Source organism: Zalophus californianus, chromosome 5 (assembly GCF_009762305.2).
Source record: "Zalophus californianus isolate mZalCal1 chromosome 5, mZalCal1.pri.v2, whole genome shotgun sequence".
Lineage (NCBI taxonomy): Eukaryota > Metazoa > Chordata > Mammalia > Carnivora > Otariidae > Zalophus > Zalophus californianus.
In genome coordinates, this window is record NC_045599.1 from 50,890,331 (window position 1) to 50,909,827 (window position 19,497).

Genomic DNA, 19,497 nt, shown 5'->3' on the forward strand with positions numbered 1-19,497 from the left:
CATGCCAGCTTAGCACTTTGGAGAAAGCTCATCCTTGCCACGTGCCAGGCACGGTGCTGGTTTATGTATGCTGTCTTCTCGCAAGAGCCCCGTTGATATTATTTCCACCCAGGTGTGGGGAAAGAGAGGCTCAGCGGCATGGCTGGTCACAGATGTGCTGATTCCAAGCAGCGCTCCTTCCTTCTCAAAGTATTCCTGTTACAACTTGGAGCCATCTTCTCTTGATTCCATCTGGACTTTCAAATGACAGCTTCAGATGTTTTCAGAGTGAAAGAATAAAATTGACTCAAAATTTTTAAAAAACTAAATTTGAAAGGCGCAGCATTTCTGTCCCACTTTGCTTTAGTTTCTAGCTTCGCTGCACATCATTCTCTTTTATGCCTCAAAAGATGGGGTCATTTACGTGACAGACCCATGTGTGCAGGTTGGTGGCTTACGCCTCTCCCCCTACAGCCTTTCCTCTAACACATGCACTCTTGTTCCCACGTGCAGATTTGCTCACACGAATTCATGTCCTGGGCTCTCAGATGTATGCGTAATTTTATACGCATTAGACATTCACACTCCTGATAGGACTGATTCATTCTGTTCTAGATCCCATCAGCTTTTGATTCCGTTTCTCCCCACCCTCCCACCCCTCACTTCTGCCTGGGATGAAAAAAAGCTTGACTGAGAGAGGACAGTTGCCCCACTCTGCGCATCACCCCCCACCCTTGAGTTCTACTATTTACCTGGCAGGTCAGTGTAGGAAGAGAGAGACAGAAGCAGCCCTTTCAAAGAAAGCAGCCTTTGAGGCCAAACTGCAGAGAAATGAGGGGCTGAATCCGTTCGGTCCAGTTTTGTAACCTTGGACGGTGTATAGCTATGCGTAGCAGGGATAGATGTCCTGTCTGTCAGCTGGTTGCTGTCTGTCTGTCTGTTTCAATCTCTCCCTCTCTCTGCTGACTTAAGTAGATTTGGAACATCACTTTACAGGGGAGGAAGAAAGGTGTACGTGAGAGAGGACAGTTACTGCTCAACAAGCAGATTTCAGCGTTAAGAAGAATATTCCTAAAGCAGTAAAGAACTGTAAAAACAAGAACATGAAACAAGCAGATAACTAGCTACAGCAGATTCTAATTGAGAAGTCTAGTTGACTTTTGCAACTTGATCAAGATATGCACGTCCTGCCGCAGTGATGTCTCAAGCTACCTATAGGATTAATTTCCATTGGTGTAGGTAAATTTCCCTAGGGATTAACTGATGCTTTTTAAGCACATCCCAGCAAGGCCGCGCAAAAAGTCAGATGAGGTTTTACAAATTGCAAATCTGAAAGTAAAGATATGAGTCCTTCTTCATTCACAGAGTGCCCCTGGGAAACCTGGTCTGGATGCTGGTCAAACTGGGCCTGAGGCCTCTTTCCCCTTTGTTGTTTCATTAAATGGTGGATGGCCCTATTCTTCCTTCCCCACTTCCTGTTGTTCTCAGACATATTGCTGAGCAGTTTATGTAAGAAACGCTGAGAGTTGATGAAAATCCAGTGGCAGCCGCCTGACAGTGGAGTTCCTACTATCATGTCTGAGGGTCCTCAGCGCTACATCTACTCAGTGTGAAATATTCAAAGAAGAGATAGAACGTAAGCTATATTCTAGTTGACTCTCAGTAAGAGGCAGGCGCTCATATAAAGATACTCTTTTTTTCAACATTTCAAATTCTAAATCTTATTTTAAAAGGGAAATTCCCTTTTAAAAAGTTCTTCATAACAATATTTGTTCACCAGTGTTTGTCTTCTGTGTCTGCGGAAGCCAGGTTATTTTCTGCCCTCCCTTTGTATCTGTCTGTCTGCCTTCCAGCATCTGCTTAGGAGAAGCACAAGGTTTTCGGGGGGAACTTGATTTTATCCAATCAGTGTTTGGGAAAAGAAAAATACTGTAAAAGCCTTTAACCTGATCCAGAAAAAAGGAGTAGTTGGTTGGTTAATTAAGAAGTCAAAGTCAGAAATCATTAAAAAAAAAAAAGTATACTTTAAATATACTTTTAATTTCAGATGCATATTGAAATTAAACATGTCAGTTCAATCTAAATATATGTAAATTCAGGGGCGCCTGGGTGGCTCAGTCAGTTAAGCGTCTGACTCTTGATTTCAGCTCAGGTCACAGTCTCCTAGGTTGTGAGATCCAGCCCCATGTCAGGCTCTGTGCTGGGCGTGGGGCCTGCTTGGGATTCTCTCTCTCCTCTCCCCTCCACCCCTCCCACTCCGCCACTCGCACGATCTCGCTCTTAAAAAAAGAAACGATAAATGAATAAATAAATGTGTGTGTGTGTGTACACACACACACAGATATATACATATATATAAATTTACTAGTCCTCTGATATAAGGTCTTTTTAAGACAGCCTGTATAAACCATCCTCCTAATACATTGTTTTTGTTTTCATTTTTCGCTGCTTTAAAGGTGAAGCGGGAGCTTGAAGCAATCTGCACATAGGACTCTAGATCTGTATTATTTTTTCCACTTTTGAAAACCTTCTCACCCATACTAAGTCAATTGGAATTTTATTTAGTATTTTTTTAATTTTTTATTGTTATGTTAATCACCATACATTACATCATTAGTTTTTGATGTAGTGTTCCATGATTCATTGTTTGTGCATAACACCCAGTAACTCACATTTAACATATCTATCAGTACTTTCCAAAGCATTCCATTTGGTTTTTTTTTTTTTTATAAACAACAAAGTTTTTCCTTTTCACACTTCTGTTTCATCAGTTTAAATATTTGTTTAAATTAGTTAATCCTGATATCAAGCCTTGCCAAGAAAACAGGTGTAGAGAGAAACCCAGCTGGTGAGAGCCCCAGCGTTTGGCATCCTGAAGAAGACCGCTAGCCTGTGTGGAAAGTGCTGGCCGCCCAGCCGGCCAGTTCCCTTGTCAGTTTGTGGTACAGTGGGAATAACAGCACTAGATTCTTCCTTGAGTTGGTTATAGAAAGTGTGGATAAAAGAGATTTTTTCTGTACGGTGAAGGAAGAAAGAGAAGACCAAAGAAATATTGAGAGAGGAAAAAAGAAGTAAAGTAAAGTAAAATAAATAAATAAATAAATAAATAAATAAATAAATAAATAAGGTTTAAACGGAGACCAAAAAAATGTAATTTTGCAAGTGAAGGAAAAAGATGGATACAATGGAAAGGCAAACCCACACAGACTTGAAAGAAAAATGAATTCCTAGTTGAACACTTGGGCGGAACATGTGAATACCAATTAAACTGAGACAGAATATACTTAAGGTTTATGTAAGTGGATTGCTCTGCGTGTATTGGTTCGGCGGGGACTTAGGGTGACCTAGTCCACCTTGCATTTATTTTTCATGAGCAGTGGAATATGCATCTCGGATCAGATAACCCTTTGTTTTAGGAGACAGACATTGGATATCCTTTACTGTGGATGATTGCTGTTTCTGTAAATTATTATTTATTTGAGTATTTGCTGACCTGAGAGCTCAAATCTGTTCTTCTACAATAATGACAAGTGAAGAGTAGCTTAGGAGAAACTGAGCCAATTGAAGACATTTTCCTCGTTACTCCTCATTTCCAGTTGAGGTTTTAAGCCTCCTCCTTCTCTTGACTTGTTTCTTCCACATCAAGCTTCATGGAGTCCATTGTCTTTACCCAGCCAGAATTGCTTCTCTAGAGTATGTGAGTGAGTCTTGCAGCAGAAATTCATTTTACAGCAAAGTTGGCTGTCACGTTGGCCATGGGTCAGATGGAACAGTGTATTATTGGTGCCCTTTTATGTTGGGAAATGCATTTTCTGTTGAAACAGCCACAGGTGTAAATCATGCTGAGGTGTGTAGTGGGGAAATATGCTACATTGCAGGACAGCCTCCTATGACCTATTACATACTTCTCATTTATCTGGAATTTCATGGGGAATAAATTACCCTCAAGTTGGAAGCCACCTACCCTAAGAAGCTTTGGTCCTTTTTGCAGATCCCAAGGGTATCATATAGAAAATTATCACTTTAGTCAGTCTAGAAAAAATGCCTAACATATATCTAATGCTTGAAAGGGTATAGCTCATGGTATGTATGTACTTTTGTTAGTTCTTTTCCTGCTCTGATTTATATATTGAATTTTGTTTTGTTTGTGGAAAAACTGAAAACATCGGCTAGCTTTTGGAAAATAGCTCACACTGGAGACTCCATTTCTGTCCTTGTGGTGAAGATGAATTTGATGCCTTATGTATGATCAGTGACCTTTATTGAAAGATTTAGAAATAAATGTAGCCATAAGATTTTGGCCTGGAATGGGATGTTTGTAGCTGCTAGGATAGCGTGTGTGAGCTGAATTCCAGGTGCCATGTGAATGTAAAAAAAAAAAAAAAAAGTTGACAGTCACCCATTGTTTACCGTACCCAGAAGCATCCTCACTTCCTGTGAACCCCAACTCTTGTGCTCCTTTTCAGGGCAGTCTACTTTGTTCGGCATAAGGAATCCCGGCAGAGGTTTGCTATGAAAAAGATTAATAAACAGAACCTCATCCTCCGCAATCAGATCCAGCAGGCCTTCGTGGAACGGGATATCCTGACTTTTGCAGAGAATCCCTTTGTTGTCAGCATGTATTGCTCCTTTGAAACAAGGCGCCACTTATGCATGGTCATGGAATACGTGGAAGGTAAATCAGAGAACATGACACCGGTACCCAGAAACTGCCTCCTCCTTTGTGCGGTGGAGGCTTTCCCTGTTGGGCTACATAATGGTTGTATCCACCTAGGAAGCGAAGCCAGGCAATGAGATGGCTGTATTCCCAGTCATTATCTTCTGATAATTGCTTGTAAAGTGCCTGCTCTACTATAACAAAGGGAAAATTAGTGCTATTTGGAAGAAGGTTGTTTTTCTTTTTTAATAGCTTTTAATCCTATTGGTCATTAAAGTTAGAATATAGGTGATGGGATTTTTTTCCTACTCACTTTTATCACATAGCATAAAATCGTTCATTACAATTGATCTTCTTAAAGAATGAATTAAAAATATATCCTTTTTTCGTCTATGGTATGAAATTAAAAATGAATTAGGAGACGAGGAGATACAAGTCAAGAAAATGTAGCTTTTTTTTTTGACGTCTACGACTTACCTTTTAAATGTTCTTATTTCCTTCAGTTTTACATTCAATTTCTGTGTTTTTGGCCATGACTTATTGATATAAACAAAGTTAATAAAAGGAATATATTAGAAAGGGCCAAAACAATCTTCAAAGCATCTAATTTAAGCTCTTAAAATCGTAGGAGCAGAATTCCAAAACTGTAAACCTCAAAGAAACATTAAATATCATTTAGTTCAACCTTTTCATTTTGCAGATGAGTGAACTGAAATCCTCAAAAGGGAGAGACTTACTAGATACTTTCCTCGTGGATACAAGACAAAAGCATATCTTGCCTGATTTCCACCCATTTTTTTTTCCCCACAACAGCACTTGGCTTTATTAACCTCGGTTGTGTTTACAGTAACTAACATTTATCACATGTTTAATAAATATTGGCAGTATCCTAAATTCTTTACATAGATTACCTCATTTAATCCTCACAATAATCTGAAAAAGGATGACAGTCTTACCATCCTGATATTAGAGGAAAGAGCTGGGACTAGCTTGTCTAAGATCTCCCTGCCCGTGAGAGTCACAGGTAGTATTTGAACTCTGGTAGCCTGATTCTAGAACCCATGCTTTATGCTGGTGTGTTTTGTTCTTCAAATTTCAGTTCCACCTTGGAGCAAATTTCCTCCCTTAGGAGGACTCCTACTTGAAAAAAAAAAGAAAAAAAATATATATGTGTGTGTGTGTGTGTGTGTATATATATATATATATATATATGTATATATATATTTTTTCCCATACCACATCTTAATTAGAAACATGATTACTCAGTGCATGGCCTCCACTTTGGAATTTGAGATCCTGTGTCTGTGGGTAGAGGCCATTCTGCTTTGAAGGTCTGTAATCTGAACTGATGGTCTTCTTGATACTCCACCTGCTAAATCCTGTGCTTGGGTTTTACAGGGGGTGACTGTGCTACATTAATGAAGAACATGGGGCCTCTCCCTGTTGATATGGCCAGGATGTACTTTGCCGAGACGGTGCTGGCCTTGGAATATCTACATAATTATGGAATTGTACACAGGGATTTGAAACCAGACAAGTATGTACACTGAGGAAACATCTTTTTTTACACACAGTACAAAAAGTTGTCTTATGTCTCTAAAAATGTTTTCTTTTAATGTTGCTTTGCATGTTTTGAAATTCTCCCATAATGTTCCTAAATGAGTTATTTTGGCAGTATATATGATAATATTTATATGATACTTTAAAGGCTCTGCTGCTTATAATAATAGCTTATAAGGAACAAAAGAAAAAGATTATAAAGCCAGGGTTAGTTAAAATTTTTTAAGTTGTTTTTATTATGTTCATTTTTGAATAGCTTCATAGAAAGCTTCTAATTGTTTTCTGGATAGTTTCTGCATTTGGTATTATACATAGATAACCCTGTCCTACACCAAGATGATATACTTGATATTATATTCTCTCTCACCATTTAATATTGAATTTAATTTTTAATCTTCATGAAGCTCATTTTAGTGTCTGATTTGAGATACAGATACACTTTTTTTCCTCTCAAATGACTAAGTTATTCATCTTGACACCATTTATTAAATGTTTTATGCTTTCTCCACTAATTTCAGACACCTCTAAAAGCATTACATGTTAATATGTAAAGATTCTAAGCGTGCTGAAAATTTTATGATAAAATTAACTCATGCTCATTCCAGAAAATTTTGAAGTACAGAAAAGCATATGAAAAAATTCATTCACAACATTACCCAACAAAGACAGCTGTTAGAATATGGAATATTTCCTTCCAGTAGCTATTTTTTCCTCTTTTCACATCCTCTATTCCTTTAATGTTTTAATTAATTAAAATTTTTATTTTTCCTCTGAAAATGAAAATGTTTAAAAATTAAATTCATAAAACTGTCACATGTGATTTCTTTGCATTGTATAAGAAATCTACATTTTGTGCTTAATGAACAGAAATTTAAATTTGAGCCATAAGTTAAAATCTCAAATCATTTTTCTGTCCAAGTTCTTTAGCTTATGTGTCACTTAAATCACAGACAGGTTGCTAATCTCAGTTCTTATGTATGACATGGGATTATTGGTAACACTTTTCTATTTTATTGTTCCGAAAATAGAAAGATGTCAGAGTCCCATGCTTGGATTTTTCTAAGTTTAAACCTGTAAATGATACTGTATGTGGCTGCCCCAACAAAGATTAGGTGGGCCGGGTGTCTGGCCCTCCCTTGTAAATTACACTCATGAGCCAGATACACATATGTAATATGTTCATATGACCTTACCTCTTCCCAGGCTGGGTTTAATATTAAAATTGATACCTTGGGGCGCCTGGGTGGCTCAGTCGGTTAAGTATCCAACTCTTGATTTCTGCTCAGGTCATGATCTCAGGGTCATGAGGTCGAGCCCCATGTTGGGCTCCACGCTTAAGATCCTCTCTCCCTGTCCCCTGCCCCTCCCCTCTCTCTGAAATAAATAAATAAATAAATAAATAAATAAATAAATGAATGAAAAAGATTGATACCACTATAGTGAATAGTCTTACCAATTGACAGGAGGAGAAAGCCTAAAAAAAAAAAAAAAAAAAGAAAAGAAAGAACTTCAAACAAGTGTTATAATATGTGTCCTTCTGCTTCATAGTTTGTTGGTCACCTCCATGGGGCACATAAAGCTGACAGATTTTGGATTATCCAAGGTGGGACTAATGAGCATGACTACCAATCTCTATGAGGGTCATATCGAGAAGGATGCTCGAGAGTTCCTGGACAAACAGGTAAGCTTGGCTCCTGCTCAGTTGGAGAGAAGGATACAAAGTACGATATTGCCAGTGACATTCAGAATCAACTTGTGTAAGCCAGGTCCACGTTAGGACTGGGAGCTTAGATGTCAGTATGAGCCTTACGTTTAATAAAGTGCAGATTGCTTCCATTTTTCTCCCTAGGCCTCTTTGAACTGTCCATTCCTCCACATTCCTCCCCCAGCATTATGGTCTATTAGCAAGACGAACGATGTAATTGCACACAAGTGAGAATGTGAGAGAGACAAATGGAAAACGGTTTTTGTAAGGAATTCAGGAATCTCAGCAGAGTACTCATGAAACTCATGATGCATTGTACAGTCACGGGTGCTAAAATCCGAGCCATGGCCCATTTCCCTTTAAGCATGCCTCATTACCATGTGCCTACAATCTGTTCATTGTAAGTTACTTAAGGTAAAACACATCTCAACTGTCATGCTTTTATGAAGTAGCCAGGATATGAATATATTTTGGTCATATAAATACTAAAACTATCTGTGGTAGTGACAGATTAAAAATGCATCATTATATTAACTTTGAGGATTAAAAATGTTTTTAATCCTATGAAATAAGTAAAACCACCAAATAGGGTCAAACCCTCAATTTGAAATTGCTCACTACACAGTTTAACATTACAGCAGCATTTTAAATTTCCCTTTTTTGCTATTTAAATATTTCATTGCCTTTGGTGTTATGGATACTGACTTATAATTGCTATTCCTAAGTTCTTTGTCCGTGTGGTTCCATGTGGTTGAGCAGGTGCACTCTGGGCAAAATAAATGGTGTGTAGCCATCTTGCTCATTTTAATTCATGTCTAATATTCCAATTATTCTAATATTGCAATCATCTTTTAGGTCTGTGGCACACCTGAATACATTGCACCAGAAGTGATTCTGAGGCAGGGCTATGGGAAGCCGGTGGACTGGTGGGCCATGGGGATTATCCTCTATGAATTTCTTGTTGGATGCGTGCCATTCTTTGGGGATACTCCAGAAGAGCTATTTGGACAAGTCATCAGTGGTAAATATCATCAGGAGTTATCTTCAAGCGACTGTTGGGAAACAGCTATTTCATGCAATTCTGTGGAGTACTGCTGTTTTAACTACTAAAATGTTAACCTTTATCAAACAGTTTAGCCAACAGATTAAAAGAACTCACTCATCATAGCACATAACTGACTTTCACAAATCTCAGGAGATCAATTTGTGTTGAAAATTGATCTGAGGAAGTTTCGTTAACATGGAATTTGGAAATGGACTAGCAGTGTAACCAATTTTTATGGTGTGTTCTTCTGCAAAAGAAATTCACGTGGGATTTGCAAATTATTTCATTGCCGTCCAGTCTTCCTTTCCATAATAGGAAAGTTGCACCAGGGAAGAAAAGGTTAATGTGGGTAACATTTACATAAATGGGGGAAAATGGCTAATGGCACAATGAAGAAATTAACAAAAATGTAATAAACCCTAAAACAAATGTCTACCAAATAATAAATCATGAGAACGGGACGGAAGCAAATTTAATTCACAGATTGTTAATGATTTCATTGGTGGTTGTTATGGTGTAATGTTATTTCTGTAATAGCTGTTCATCTTTCATTTAAAATTCAGTAACCTCTAGATCTTAACCTGCACACTGACCCTCACTATTGTTATGTGGCTTGTGGCAAAACTAAATGATAATTAAATAGGCTCTATTACTACCCTACCTGCTGTTTTTATAAATTTCCCCGAAGCCTAGATCAAAAAGGCCTCTCCTCCTCAAAGTTTGTCAGTCATCGCTGATACCCCCATCACCCACCCCGCCACCTTCTGGACTGTGCTTACAGGGTCTATCAGTGGAAAGGGAGGGAAAATTCATGTTGGGATGAGGAGTCCCTTAATCACGGCATTATTCTCTATCATTGACTGTTCAAGCCAGGCATATCTGTAAACTTTAACAAAGTAGATTTGTGAGTTGCCTGCAGTGTATAACCCTTTTCTACAATATCTGAGCTGTTTATGGATTTATAACTAGGCTGTTTTCTGATATACTAAGGCCTGAATGGCAGGAGGAATCAACTGTTTAATTAACACAGCAGCAAATGCTGGCTTTGTTCTCCATGCCTTACGGCTCAGATGCATATTCATGTTTTATTTTCCAAATCAGATTTAAACTGCAGCAGAGGAAGTTGGAGGCAGGCACACACAGAAATAACTCATGTTTTTATTGCATCTCCATACACACAAGCATGCACACCTTATCTTTGGGCAAACTCCTGTGGAATGTAGAACGTATTCTAGTATTTATGACAGACTTTAAATACTTCCATTATTACTATGATTACTTTGGATTTTTTGTCTTCAAACTTAACACTGGCCTTTTGTTTGTCTCTAGAAATAGTTATTTTTGCAAAATTAATTTGTGCTTCTGGACGCTGAAGAACTTTAGGGCTGGGGCCAAATTCACATTTGAGGATAGTAGGAAAGAAAAATCTTACTCTCTTGATTCCCTGGAAGGGGGACGTCTAAAACACAGGTGTTAAGAGTTTTCACCATATTAAGTCCTCTTAATAACTAGAAGGAATAATCTGTTTTGAGCCAAGTCTGCCAAAAAGAAAAAAAAAATACAAAGAATCAAAAAAGCAAATGGAAGGTACTGCTTATCGAAATGTTTTCTCCCTGCCTTGTTGTAAGCTGTGCTGGTTCATGTCTGGTGAAACAATGCTTCTCAAACTTGACTGGGCCCAGGAATCAACTGACAATCCTACTAAAATGCAGATTCTCATTCAGTCTGGGATGGAGCCTGAAGTTCTGTTTCTGTAACAAACTCCCAGGCAACCTCTAGGCTGTTGGGACCTGGACTGCCATTTGAGCAATAAAGTTGTAAATGACATGTCTCCCTTCTAGATGAGATCAACTGGCCAGAAAAGGATGAGGCACCACCCCCTGACGCCCAGGATCTGATTACCTTGCTTCTTAGGCAGAATCCCCTGGAGAGACTGGGAACAGGTTAGAGCACATATGTTTTAATTTTGCTAATACACAAAAAATAATGCCTTTGTGGAGCACTCAGAGGTTTTTGTTTGTGTTTTGTGTTTTTGGCATAAGAAACATCTGTTGGTTGATGTAGGACATGACTACAATACATCATAACAATAATATTTTAGACTTTTTTTCTGATTCAGAGCAGTATGTACACTAGGAGGGTTGGTGGTTGGTTGTCTTTGATTTTTTTTTTCTTGTTTTTTTGCAAAGCAAAAGTCATTCTCAATTTGTTTGAGCACAGTATAATTCTTCTATCCTGAAAAACATGCATCTTAAATAAATTAAAAACAGAGGATTTAAGATGTGAAGCTTTTTTGTTTGGGTATAGACTCTCTCTCTCTCTCTCTCTCTCTCTCTCTCTCTCTCTCTCTCTCTCTCTCTCTCTCTCTCCCTCCCTCCCTCCCTCCCTCCCTCCCAGCAAGATTTGACCCAGCCCATTACTATCTAGAGGCTTTGAAATGGGTTATCAGTACTTGAACTAATTAATTACTAGAAATGAGTGTCTGGGGTTGAACTATGCTGTCTCATCATGGTGATCAGCACCATAGCCCAAGAAAGAGGATTAAAACCGTTGGCTTTCAAGATTAAGGAAATAATTTCAAGATAATTTCTTGCTGATTATTTTCCCCTTCAACTGTTCTACTTACAGTTTTTTTTTTTTTTTTTTCTGCTCCTCCTCTTGCTTCTCTTGTATTCTGAATAGACACAGAGATCCCAGTATCGAGTCCCAGTCTACCTCAGTATATGAATTTATCTAGATGGGACTAAATATTAAATATAAACACAACACACACACACACGTATACATTGTAGATAGTATCCATAATTTTACGCAGTGAAAATTGTTGACTTGATGGAGTATTTAATCTTAGCTGTTTCATTCTACTTCATTGTAATAGAAATATCTGAAAATACTGAACAAATCATTCTCTCCCTCAGTTTTTCCTAGACGAAGATAATTTGCAACAGCTTCAAATACACATGTTACTCTCCATGTTTGCCCACAGCTCCCCCCAGTGGGAGGGCTCCATTCTTGCTTAAGTATGCTGTGCTCCTAGAGTTGACGATGATGCATTGAAACCCATAGGCCATATTCTTACCTTGTAAATAAAGTTTTATTGAAATACAGCCGTGCCATTCATACACATTGTCTGTAGCTGCCTTTCATGGTTCGGTGGCAGAGTTGAGTCCCCAAACTGGCCCACAAAGCCTAAAGTATTTACTCTTTGGCTTTGTACAGAAAAATCTCATTGACTGCATTAGCATATCAAAGAAGATTGAAACTTCAGGCTCACTCGGGAAAACTTTTTTGAGTTGAGCCTCTTCCTGGAGTGCCATGTGCCTGTATGCCTTTTGCAGTGGATGAGTGGGCCTTCGGCTAGGAGAGGCAATATAAGTGGAAATTAAGGGCACAAACTCCACAGTCAGATCGCCTGAGTTTAAAATCTCTGCTGTGTGATTGTGGGCAGGATGCTTCCCTTTCTGTGCCTCATTTCCTCATCTGTAAAATGGAGCTTAGAGAAGTACTGCCTCACAGGGTTTCCATGAGGACAAAAGATCACCCAGTCTGGCTCTTAGAACCAGGTGGGACACTGCTTCCACTGGTACTGTCATTTTTATTTCCTGCCTGCATAATCTTGTGCTTTCCCCTATAGACGTCTGAGTTCCAGAAATGGTGGTGGTGCCCCTACCTTTGAGCTGACTGAACTCTTTGAACAGAATATATTCCTTCCCCTCCTATTTGGTGTTCCTTTCGTCTGAAGCGACTAGCAAAGTTGTTACTCCCTGCCGGCTGTGACCTGCAGTCACATTTGCTTTCTGGCCCCAGAGATAGGAGTAGCGGTCAAAGAATCTGTGTCACACTCTGAATGGGGTAGAGTTTTGAAGACTGATTTTCAGCTTGTCCTGCAACAACACAAATATCAATGTATATGTCCTACTCAGCTGCCCTGGGGAAGCGTTGTCCTGAGATGTGACCGAAGATAACAATAGAATTGTAACATGCCTTCCCAAGAGCCTGCTTCTCTTCAGTGTTCTTGGGTCAGTTTGGAGAGTTTTCCCACTGAGTCTTCTGCCTGTTTCCCTCCTCTGAGAATGCTTGGAATCTTGACTGGGCTTGACTTCAACAAAACGGGGCTCTGATGCTGGTCAGCACACCCATGTTTCTATGTTATAGGCTGTGAGTTATCTGTCTGTACATTTTCTCCCTGACTGCTACTTGTGTTCTTTTCAGGGCTTGACAATTAGAGACGCGAATCTCCTAGCAGGAGCTCAAAAAAGACATTTAAAAGGCCCTGCCCAAGCTTTTAGCATTTTCAGAAAGTACTTGCCAAACAGGCAGGTCCAACGTGACAGATCCCAGTAGGGCCCGGAGAATGAGACTGAGAATCCCGCAGGCCTGTCATGCTGCTCCCAATGACAGCATTTTGGATTTAATGCATATTGAGCGGGCAAAATAATGCACCGTGAAAATGTGTGAATTCACATTTGCCCGAGAGACTAGAGAGGCTGAGAAGAGGGGTGTGAAGAACATAATGGATGTTTAAGAAACTTCAATGAAAGGAGAGAAAAACTCAAGAGGGAGAACATTAGTGTGAAGCATAACTTAAAATTTGGAAACTTGTCCTACTTGAATTAGACTTCTGAACTTGTGAAGTATTGAGTGGCAGCCTGGTGTATTGGACTTTATAGCTGCTCAGAGGTGACTGACTCCCACCTGGGTACCAGCTGGGAGATACAGAGTAGTTTCTTCGTGACCTGGGTCACAGTTTCCTGATCTAGGAAAATGGGCATGTTATTATACCGCTCTCAGGATGATTGCAAGGACTGAATGCAAACATGGTCATGAAGCTACAGAGTACATTAACATAGTGCATCACAAGAGCTCCAGACATAATCCGTTCCCTTTCCTTCCCTGCATGGTGAATTCTTGCACTGAGCACTGTCACCTGCCTGAGTTCCTGTGCCCGATCATTTGTATAGGGCTCGTAATGCCATCATCCGCGTTGCCCTAGTGGTTTAGCCCAGAGGTCATTTCTCCCCAGTGTGTCCTTTTAATTTTTTTGTTCCCCATCTCGGCCAAAGTGCGTGAGAAACAGGATTCCGTGGTCAGGGAGCCTCTTCTCGGTGTGGGGGGGGGGGGGGCGGGGGGCAGAGCACGAAGGCCAAAGGGTGAGAAGTGTGAGCTGGGTCACCCATGGGCTGTGACTCTGTGGGGAGGACCCACTTATCATCATCCACAGAGATGAAGTGAATGTTCTCCATGACTTGGGTTCCAAAGAGTGGCGGGTGGGGGAATGAAAACCCAAACCCTCCCGCTGCTACGGTCTGGAAGTGCCCTGTGAGCCCTTGGATCTAGAGAACTGCACTTCTCTGAGTAAAGCTGAGCGACCTCAGAGTCTCAGCTGTCATTGGTGTGTCCCCATGAACAGCAGCAGAAGCGAGGGTCCTGCAGCGTGGTGTGTGGTGTGCCACTCGGTAGGGCTTGACCCTGTGGACCTCAGTGTCATCGGCACAGTGAGGGAGCTGGATAGATGCTTAAGATCTTTCAGCTTCTCTGAGCTAAGAACGCTGGAAGAGAGTGTGTCTGGCAGCTTTGTGTGGGCGTGTTGGCACTGTGACACCAAGGATGGGCCTGGCCCTTTTTAAACAGACTTCAGCTCAACCTCTCCAAATTGTACTTAACAGGTGCTCGCGGTTCAGTATGCTTGATTGCTTATGCTTCGTTTCCCCATCCACACATGGAGTTGACAGAATGCCTACTTTGCGGGGTTGCTCTCAGTGATTTCATGAAAGGAAACTAGATGCCTCTAGCATGTAGTGCAATCCTTGTCCAAGTCAGCCTTCCTCTCGGAGCTGGCTAGCACTGCTGCCGCTGTGACCACTGTCAGACTTTGCTGTTGTGCTGGAAACACAGAGAATGCCCGTGCACGATCCTGGACAAAGATTCTCATCAAATGCTTAGTAACGAAGAATCTCTTCTCCTTTTCTTGGGGTGATTTTCCCACTTTGCTCTTTTCTCTCCATTGTTCTCCATACACTCATTCGTCCTGGTAGGGTTTGGGGCTCCGACCTGCCCCCTGCACTAGAGCAGTCTGATGGGGACACAGCCACGTCTCTGGACCACGCAGACAGCTCCCCCACCCCAACACCCAGACCCATTTCTCCTTCACTTTGCATTTCTCATCCCCTTTCTTCGTACTACACTGAGGACAGGGTGGGAAGCATGACAACAAGTACATGAAAGAGGCATTTACGTCACCCCTACGGGGCGTCTCCTGGCAGGGAAGCGATTAGAGCCTCTATTAGTCTTGTGTGAAATTTCTCTTCCTGGTGTTTTTTCAGGATAGATTCTTCCTTCTCTCCCTCCTTAGCAGTTTTTTTTGGAGGGGGAGCAGGCAGGGGACTGATGTTCATGCTACGACCGTATAACATGTGGGCCCTCTTCTCTTTCCTGGGGTAGGGTGTGATATTTTGATGGGATTTGCCCTTCCAAATCCTTCTTTAAAATTATGAACTGAGGGGCGCCTGGGTGGCTCATTCGATTAAGTGTCTGCTTTCAGCTCAGGTCATGACCCCAGAGTCCCGGGATCGAGTCCCACATGGGGATCCCTGCTCAGTGGGGAGTCTGCTTCTCCCTCTCCCTCTCTGCCTGGTTTATGGTCTCTCTCTCTCTCAAATAATATTTTTTTTTAAAAAGAAATACTTTTTAAAAATAATAAAACTATGAATTAAAAAAAATTTTTGCCGAATTGCATAGTCATGCTGACTTGGCAAAAAAAACGCCGAAAACTTAAGAACTGTGACTGATTTTCATCCTATGCTTTATAAATCTATCAAATAGGTTTGCCAGTTTCTTACATAAGAATCTGTAATCCACAGAATCAAAGTCCTACCTATGTTAACGAGCAATCCAGTAAAATTGAATGGAAACCATTATATACTATTCAGGAAATATTCATCTTTATTAACCTTGCCTCCAGAGGAAATATTGCTGTGAACACATTTTGCGCCTTGTTAGAATTTCTTTGGTTTTGTAATGAACGAGTCTGCTTTGGGCCAATGTGCGTCCACGTCCCCAGGTTCGGCCTAATGTGATTTTAAGTGGCTGCATCATTAACCTTTGAAAAATGGAGGAAGTCATGGAAAAATTAACAAAGAAAAAGTGTGCCGTAGCAACTGCTGTTAGCATAATCAAATCCTCTGCTGATAAATTATGGGGAAGAAATTTTTTTGGGGGGGCGTTGGTTGTTGAATAAAAAAGTAAGATTTCCATGATTTCTTTATTTCTCTACTGATAGATTGGGGGCATGGGGGTTGTTCTTAAAAGTTTGCTTGGAGGGCAGTTTAACATCTTCCCCTCTGTCCTTTCCCTCCCTCCCCGCCCCAAGGTGGTGCCTACGAAGTCAAACAGCATCGATTCTTCCGTTCTTTAGACTGGAACAGTTTGCTGAGACAGAAGGCAGAATTTATTCCCCAACTGGAATCCGAGGATGACACAAGTTATTTTGATAGTACGTGAATTCTCTGACATAAAACATTGTTTGACCTTTACTTTGTAGAAAATTATCTCCACTTAGGATAGAACCTTCCAGTCTTGAACCTGTGAGTTCTTACACATAAGGCTGCTTTGATATAGAAGCTCCTAATTAATATATCTAAATTAAAAGCTGAAATTCAGAGTAATTGGAACTGTTCCCAAACTTTCTCTGCAGCTCGATCAGAGAAGTATCATCACATGGAGACGGAGGAAGAAGATGACACGAACGATGAAGACTTTAATGTGGAAATAAGGCAGTTTTCCTCCTGTTCACACAGGTTTTCCAAAGTAAGTGAAATGGGGCATAAACATGCAGGGTCTCTCCAGAGAATCTCCCTCCGGCCAGATAGTAGGCATGCCTAAGTAGCTGGACAAGATCCTAAAAACCACCCACAGTGTTTTGGGGCTTGGGGTCTCCTGTACATAAAATTCCTTTGAGTTTCGGAAGTGACCCCACCATCTTGATAATCCAGAGTCCCTACCTGCTTGTTTCACTCTCCACCAATGAGTGGCCCAGACTTGGACTCGTAGTGCTGTCTTCGTAGAACACGATAGCCATATATATACTGACCTCACCCTGCAGGACGGAGTCTAGTTCAGTGCCAGGCTGTGGAGGAGTCCCCCATTTCTCTGATCTTCTAATAAAGAACATTGAGCTTGAGTCCTTGTGTGCACAGCCTCCACCTAGTATCACACAGAATACAATACAAGGGAGCAGTCGGGAGTCCTTGACATCAGCTAGGACCCTTGGGGATAGTTGCTATGGAATGAGAAAGTCTTGTAGCCAGTAATAGAAAATGTAAGTTACATGACAGAGGCCGGAGGAAGCCAAGCTAGAAATTTGGAAATGGGAGAAGAAAATAAAATCGATGTCTGAGAATGATGCTTTTTACTGATAGCGGTAAGATGAAAAAATTCACAAAGAAACCGGACAGTCCTGAAACTGGGCAGGGCCCTAGGAAAATGGAAAGGAACATGGAGGGCCCCCTTCCTCCCTTTTTTCTATTTTCAGTAGCTATGCATTACCTGTTGCCATGGCATTTTGCTTGATGATTGTTCAGCTCTTCTGTAGTGTTCCGTACCTTTTTGTACGTGACCACTAGATAGAGCACGTCTGCAGATGGGCCGGCGCTGCCCTCACTGTTTAAGGGAAGGCCATGGAGAGGTGGGGTATGCCTAGAGGGGCTGCTGGCCGGCCCGCCCAGAGCCAGGACTGAAGCTGAGGACAGGCTTTCCCCCGTGCGTGTGCTCTGGCCCATCCAAGAGGGGCCCTGAACTCTGTTTCCTTCCCACTGTCTCCTGTTCGTTAGCCACCGTGGGCCTCACCGCAGTAGATGACAGGCCATTTAAGGGCCACTCCCACAAGAGCAGCAAGGGGCTGTGTTAGACGGTGGGGAGTGCTTCCTGCCCTGGGCTCTCCGCTCCCAATTTTTCTTTCCATCTTTCCTGTGGGACAGCAGAGATCTAAGGGAGATCTAAGATCTCTGCCCAAGCTCTGATCCCCTTCAGAAACACCAGTCCCATCATAGGAAGCTGCCCATCTGTGTATGTGATTTATAAGCCAAACAAACACCTCTGACTCAGAACCAAATATGCACTGCCTCCCCACACACACATGTCTTGAAAGAGGTAATTTATTCTTCTCTTTGCACCCAATTCCAATTCATTTCTCTCCTTTCCACTCCTGACTGATGGCCATTAAATATTTTTCTCTGTGACTTTCTTTTTTCTGATAGACTTCATGGTTAAAGAGTCATCTACGATGTGCATTGATCCTGGGGCTTAGAAACCCCAAAGCATCTGTGGACTGTGTTTGCAGATGCAAAGTCCATAACGAGCTAGGGCAAGCAGGTGATGAATTCGTAGCTTCCCCGCTCCAGGGAGAAAAAAATAGATACACGGACCATTCATCTCAGAACTCAAGTAAACAGTGTCGGAAAGTACCTTCTGAATACAGAGTCCCAGTTGAAACTTTGGTCATGCTCTCAGACTTTTCTCCCAAGGTTTGAGGTTTTTTCTGACAAACTCTTTCGAGAAGCTGATAATAAACGCCAATGCTTCGCCTCGCAGGTTTTCAGCAGCATAGACCGAATAACTCAGAATTCCGGAGAAGAGAAGGAAGACCCCGGAGACAAAACGAAAAGCACAGCATTGCCGTCCACAGAAACATTCAGCTGGAGTTCGGAATATTCCGAAATGTATGTGAAACACCTGTTAAGAGAGGTCGTAAGCGGTCGCTGCTAGCGCAGTGGTTCTTCAGCCTGAGGGAGCATCGGAATCTCCTGGAAACCCTGTGAGAACACAGATGGCTGGGCCTGTCCCATCCTGTCTGCTCCGCTCAATCGGGGATGGAGGCCGAGAATGTGCCTTTGTCCTAAGTTCCAGGGGATGCTGTAAGAACCACTGCACTAGACGTGCGTTGGTTAGGCTTACCTCAGTTCCATTTTTACTTCATTGCTTCCCAGAGTCTCCTTGAATGCAATTTCCTAGTGTGTATGCATACATGACTTTGTTTTGTTTTTAATTAAGGCAACAGTTATCCACATCCAACTCTTCAGATACTGAAAGCAACAGACATAAACTCAGTTCTGGCCCACTTCCCAAACTGGCTATTTCAACAGAGGCAGAGAAAGATGAGGCTGCCCCCTGCCCCAGAGACCTGCCGGAGGAGCCAGAAAAGCCAGCCCTTCCTCCTGCAGAGAGTGCTCAGGAGGAGCCCGAGGTCTCCACGCCCGCTAGCACCATCAGCAGCTCCACGCTGTCGGGTAAGAGCCTGGGCGTGCAGCCTGCTGTCCACCCGTTCTCCATCCGCCACCTTGAGAAGTGATGGCCGGTGTTGGGAATCCCAGGCTGGCCTCACTAGGCAGTGACAGCGGCTGTTTGGTGCGGCTCTGCTCCCTCCACGGCCCCACGTCTAGGACTTGGGGGGTCAGCTCTTACGAACTGAGGTCACGCCTCCTGGCCACGTGGCCATAGAGCAAACCCCCCTCAATTCAATTTGACGCAAGAGCCAGTTCGCTTTCACTGCTGGGC

At 41.8% G+C, this 19,497-nt stretch overlaps 1 protein-coding gene across 4 annotated transcripts in view; it reads left to right on the forward strand.

Moving 5' to 3' along the window:
* The window catches only part of MAST4 (microtubule associated serine/threonine kinase family member 4), a 575,892-nt gene that overhangs the window by 533,805 nt on the left and 22,590 nt on the right, over positions 1 to 19,497 (forward strand). For all 4 annotated transcript variants that reach the window (XM_027604891.2, XM_027604896.2, XM_027604900.2 and 1 more), the window contains 9 exons: positions 4,446 to 4,654; positions 6,035 to 6,173; positions 7,745 to 7,877; positions 8,757 to 8,922; positions 10,788 to 10,889; positions 16,316 to 16,438; positions 16,640 to 16,752; positions 18,535 to 18,662; positions 18,994 to 19,229. In XM_027604891.2, the coding sequence (XP_027460692.2) occupies positions 4,446 to 4,654; positions 6,035 to 6,173; positions 7,745 to 7,877; positions 8,757 to 8,922; positions 10,788 to 10,889; positions 16,316 to 16,438; positions 16,640 to 16,752; positions 18,535 to 18,662; positions 18,994 to 19,229 (1,349 nt within the window). The remainder of the gene's footprint in view (positions 1 to 4,445; positions 4,655 to 6,034; positions 6,174 to 7,744; positions 7,878 to 8,756; positions 8,923 to 10,787; positions 10,890 to 16,315; positions 16,439 to 16,639; positions 16,753 to 18,534; positions 18,663 to 18,993; positions 19,230 to 19,497) is intronic.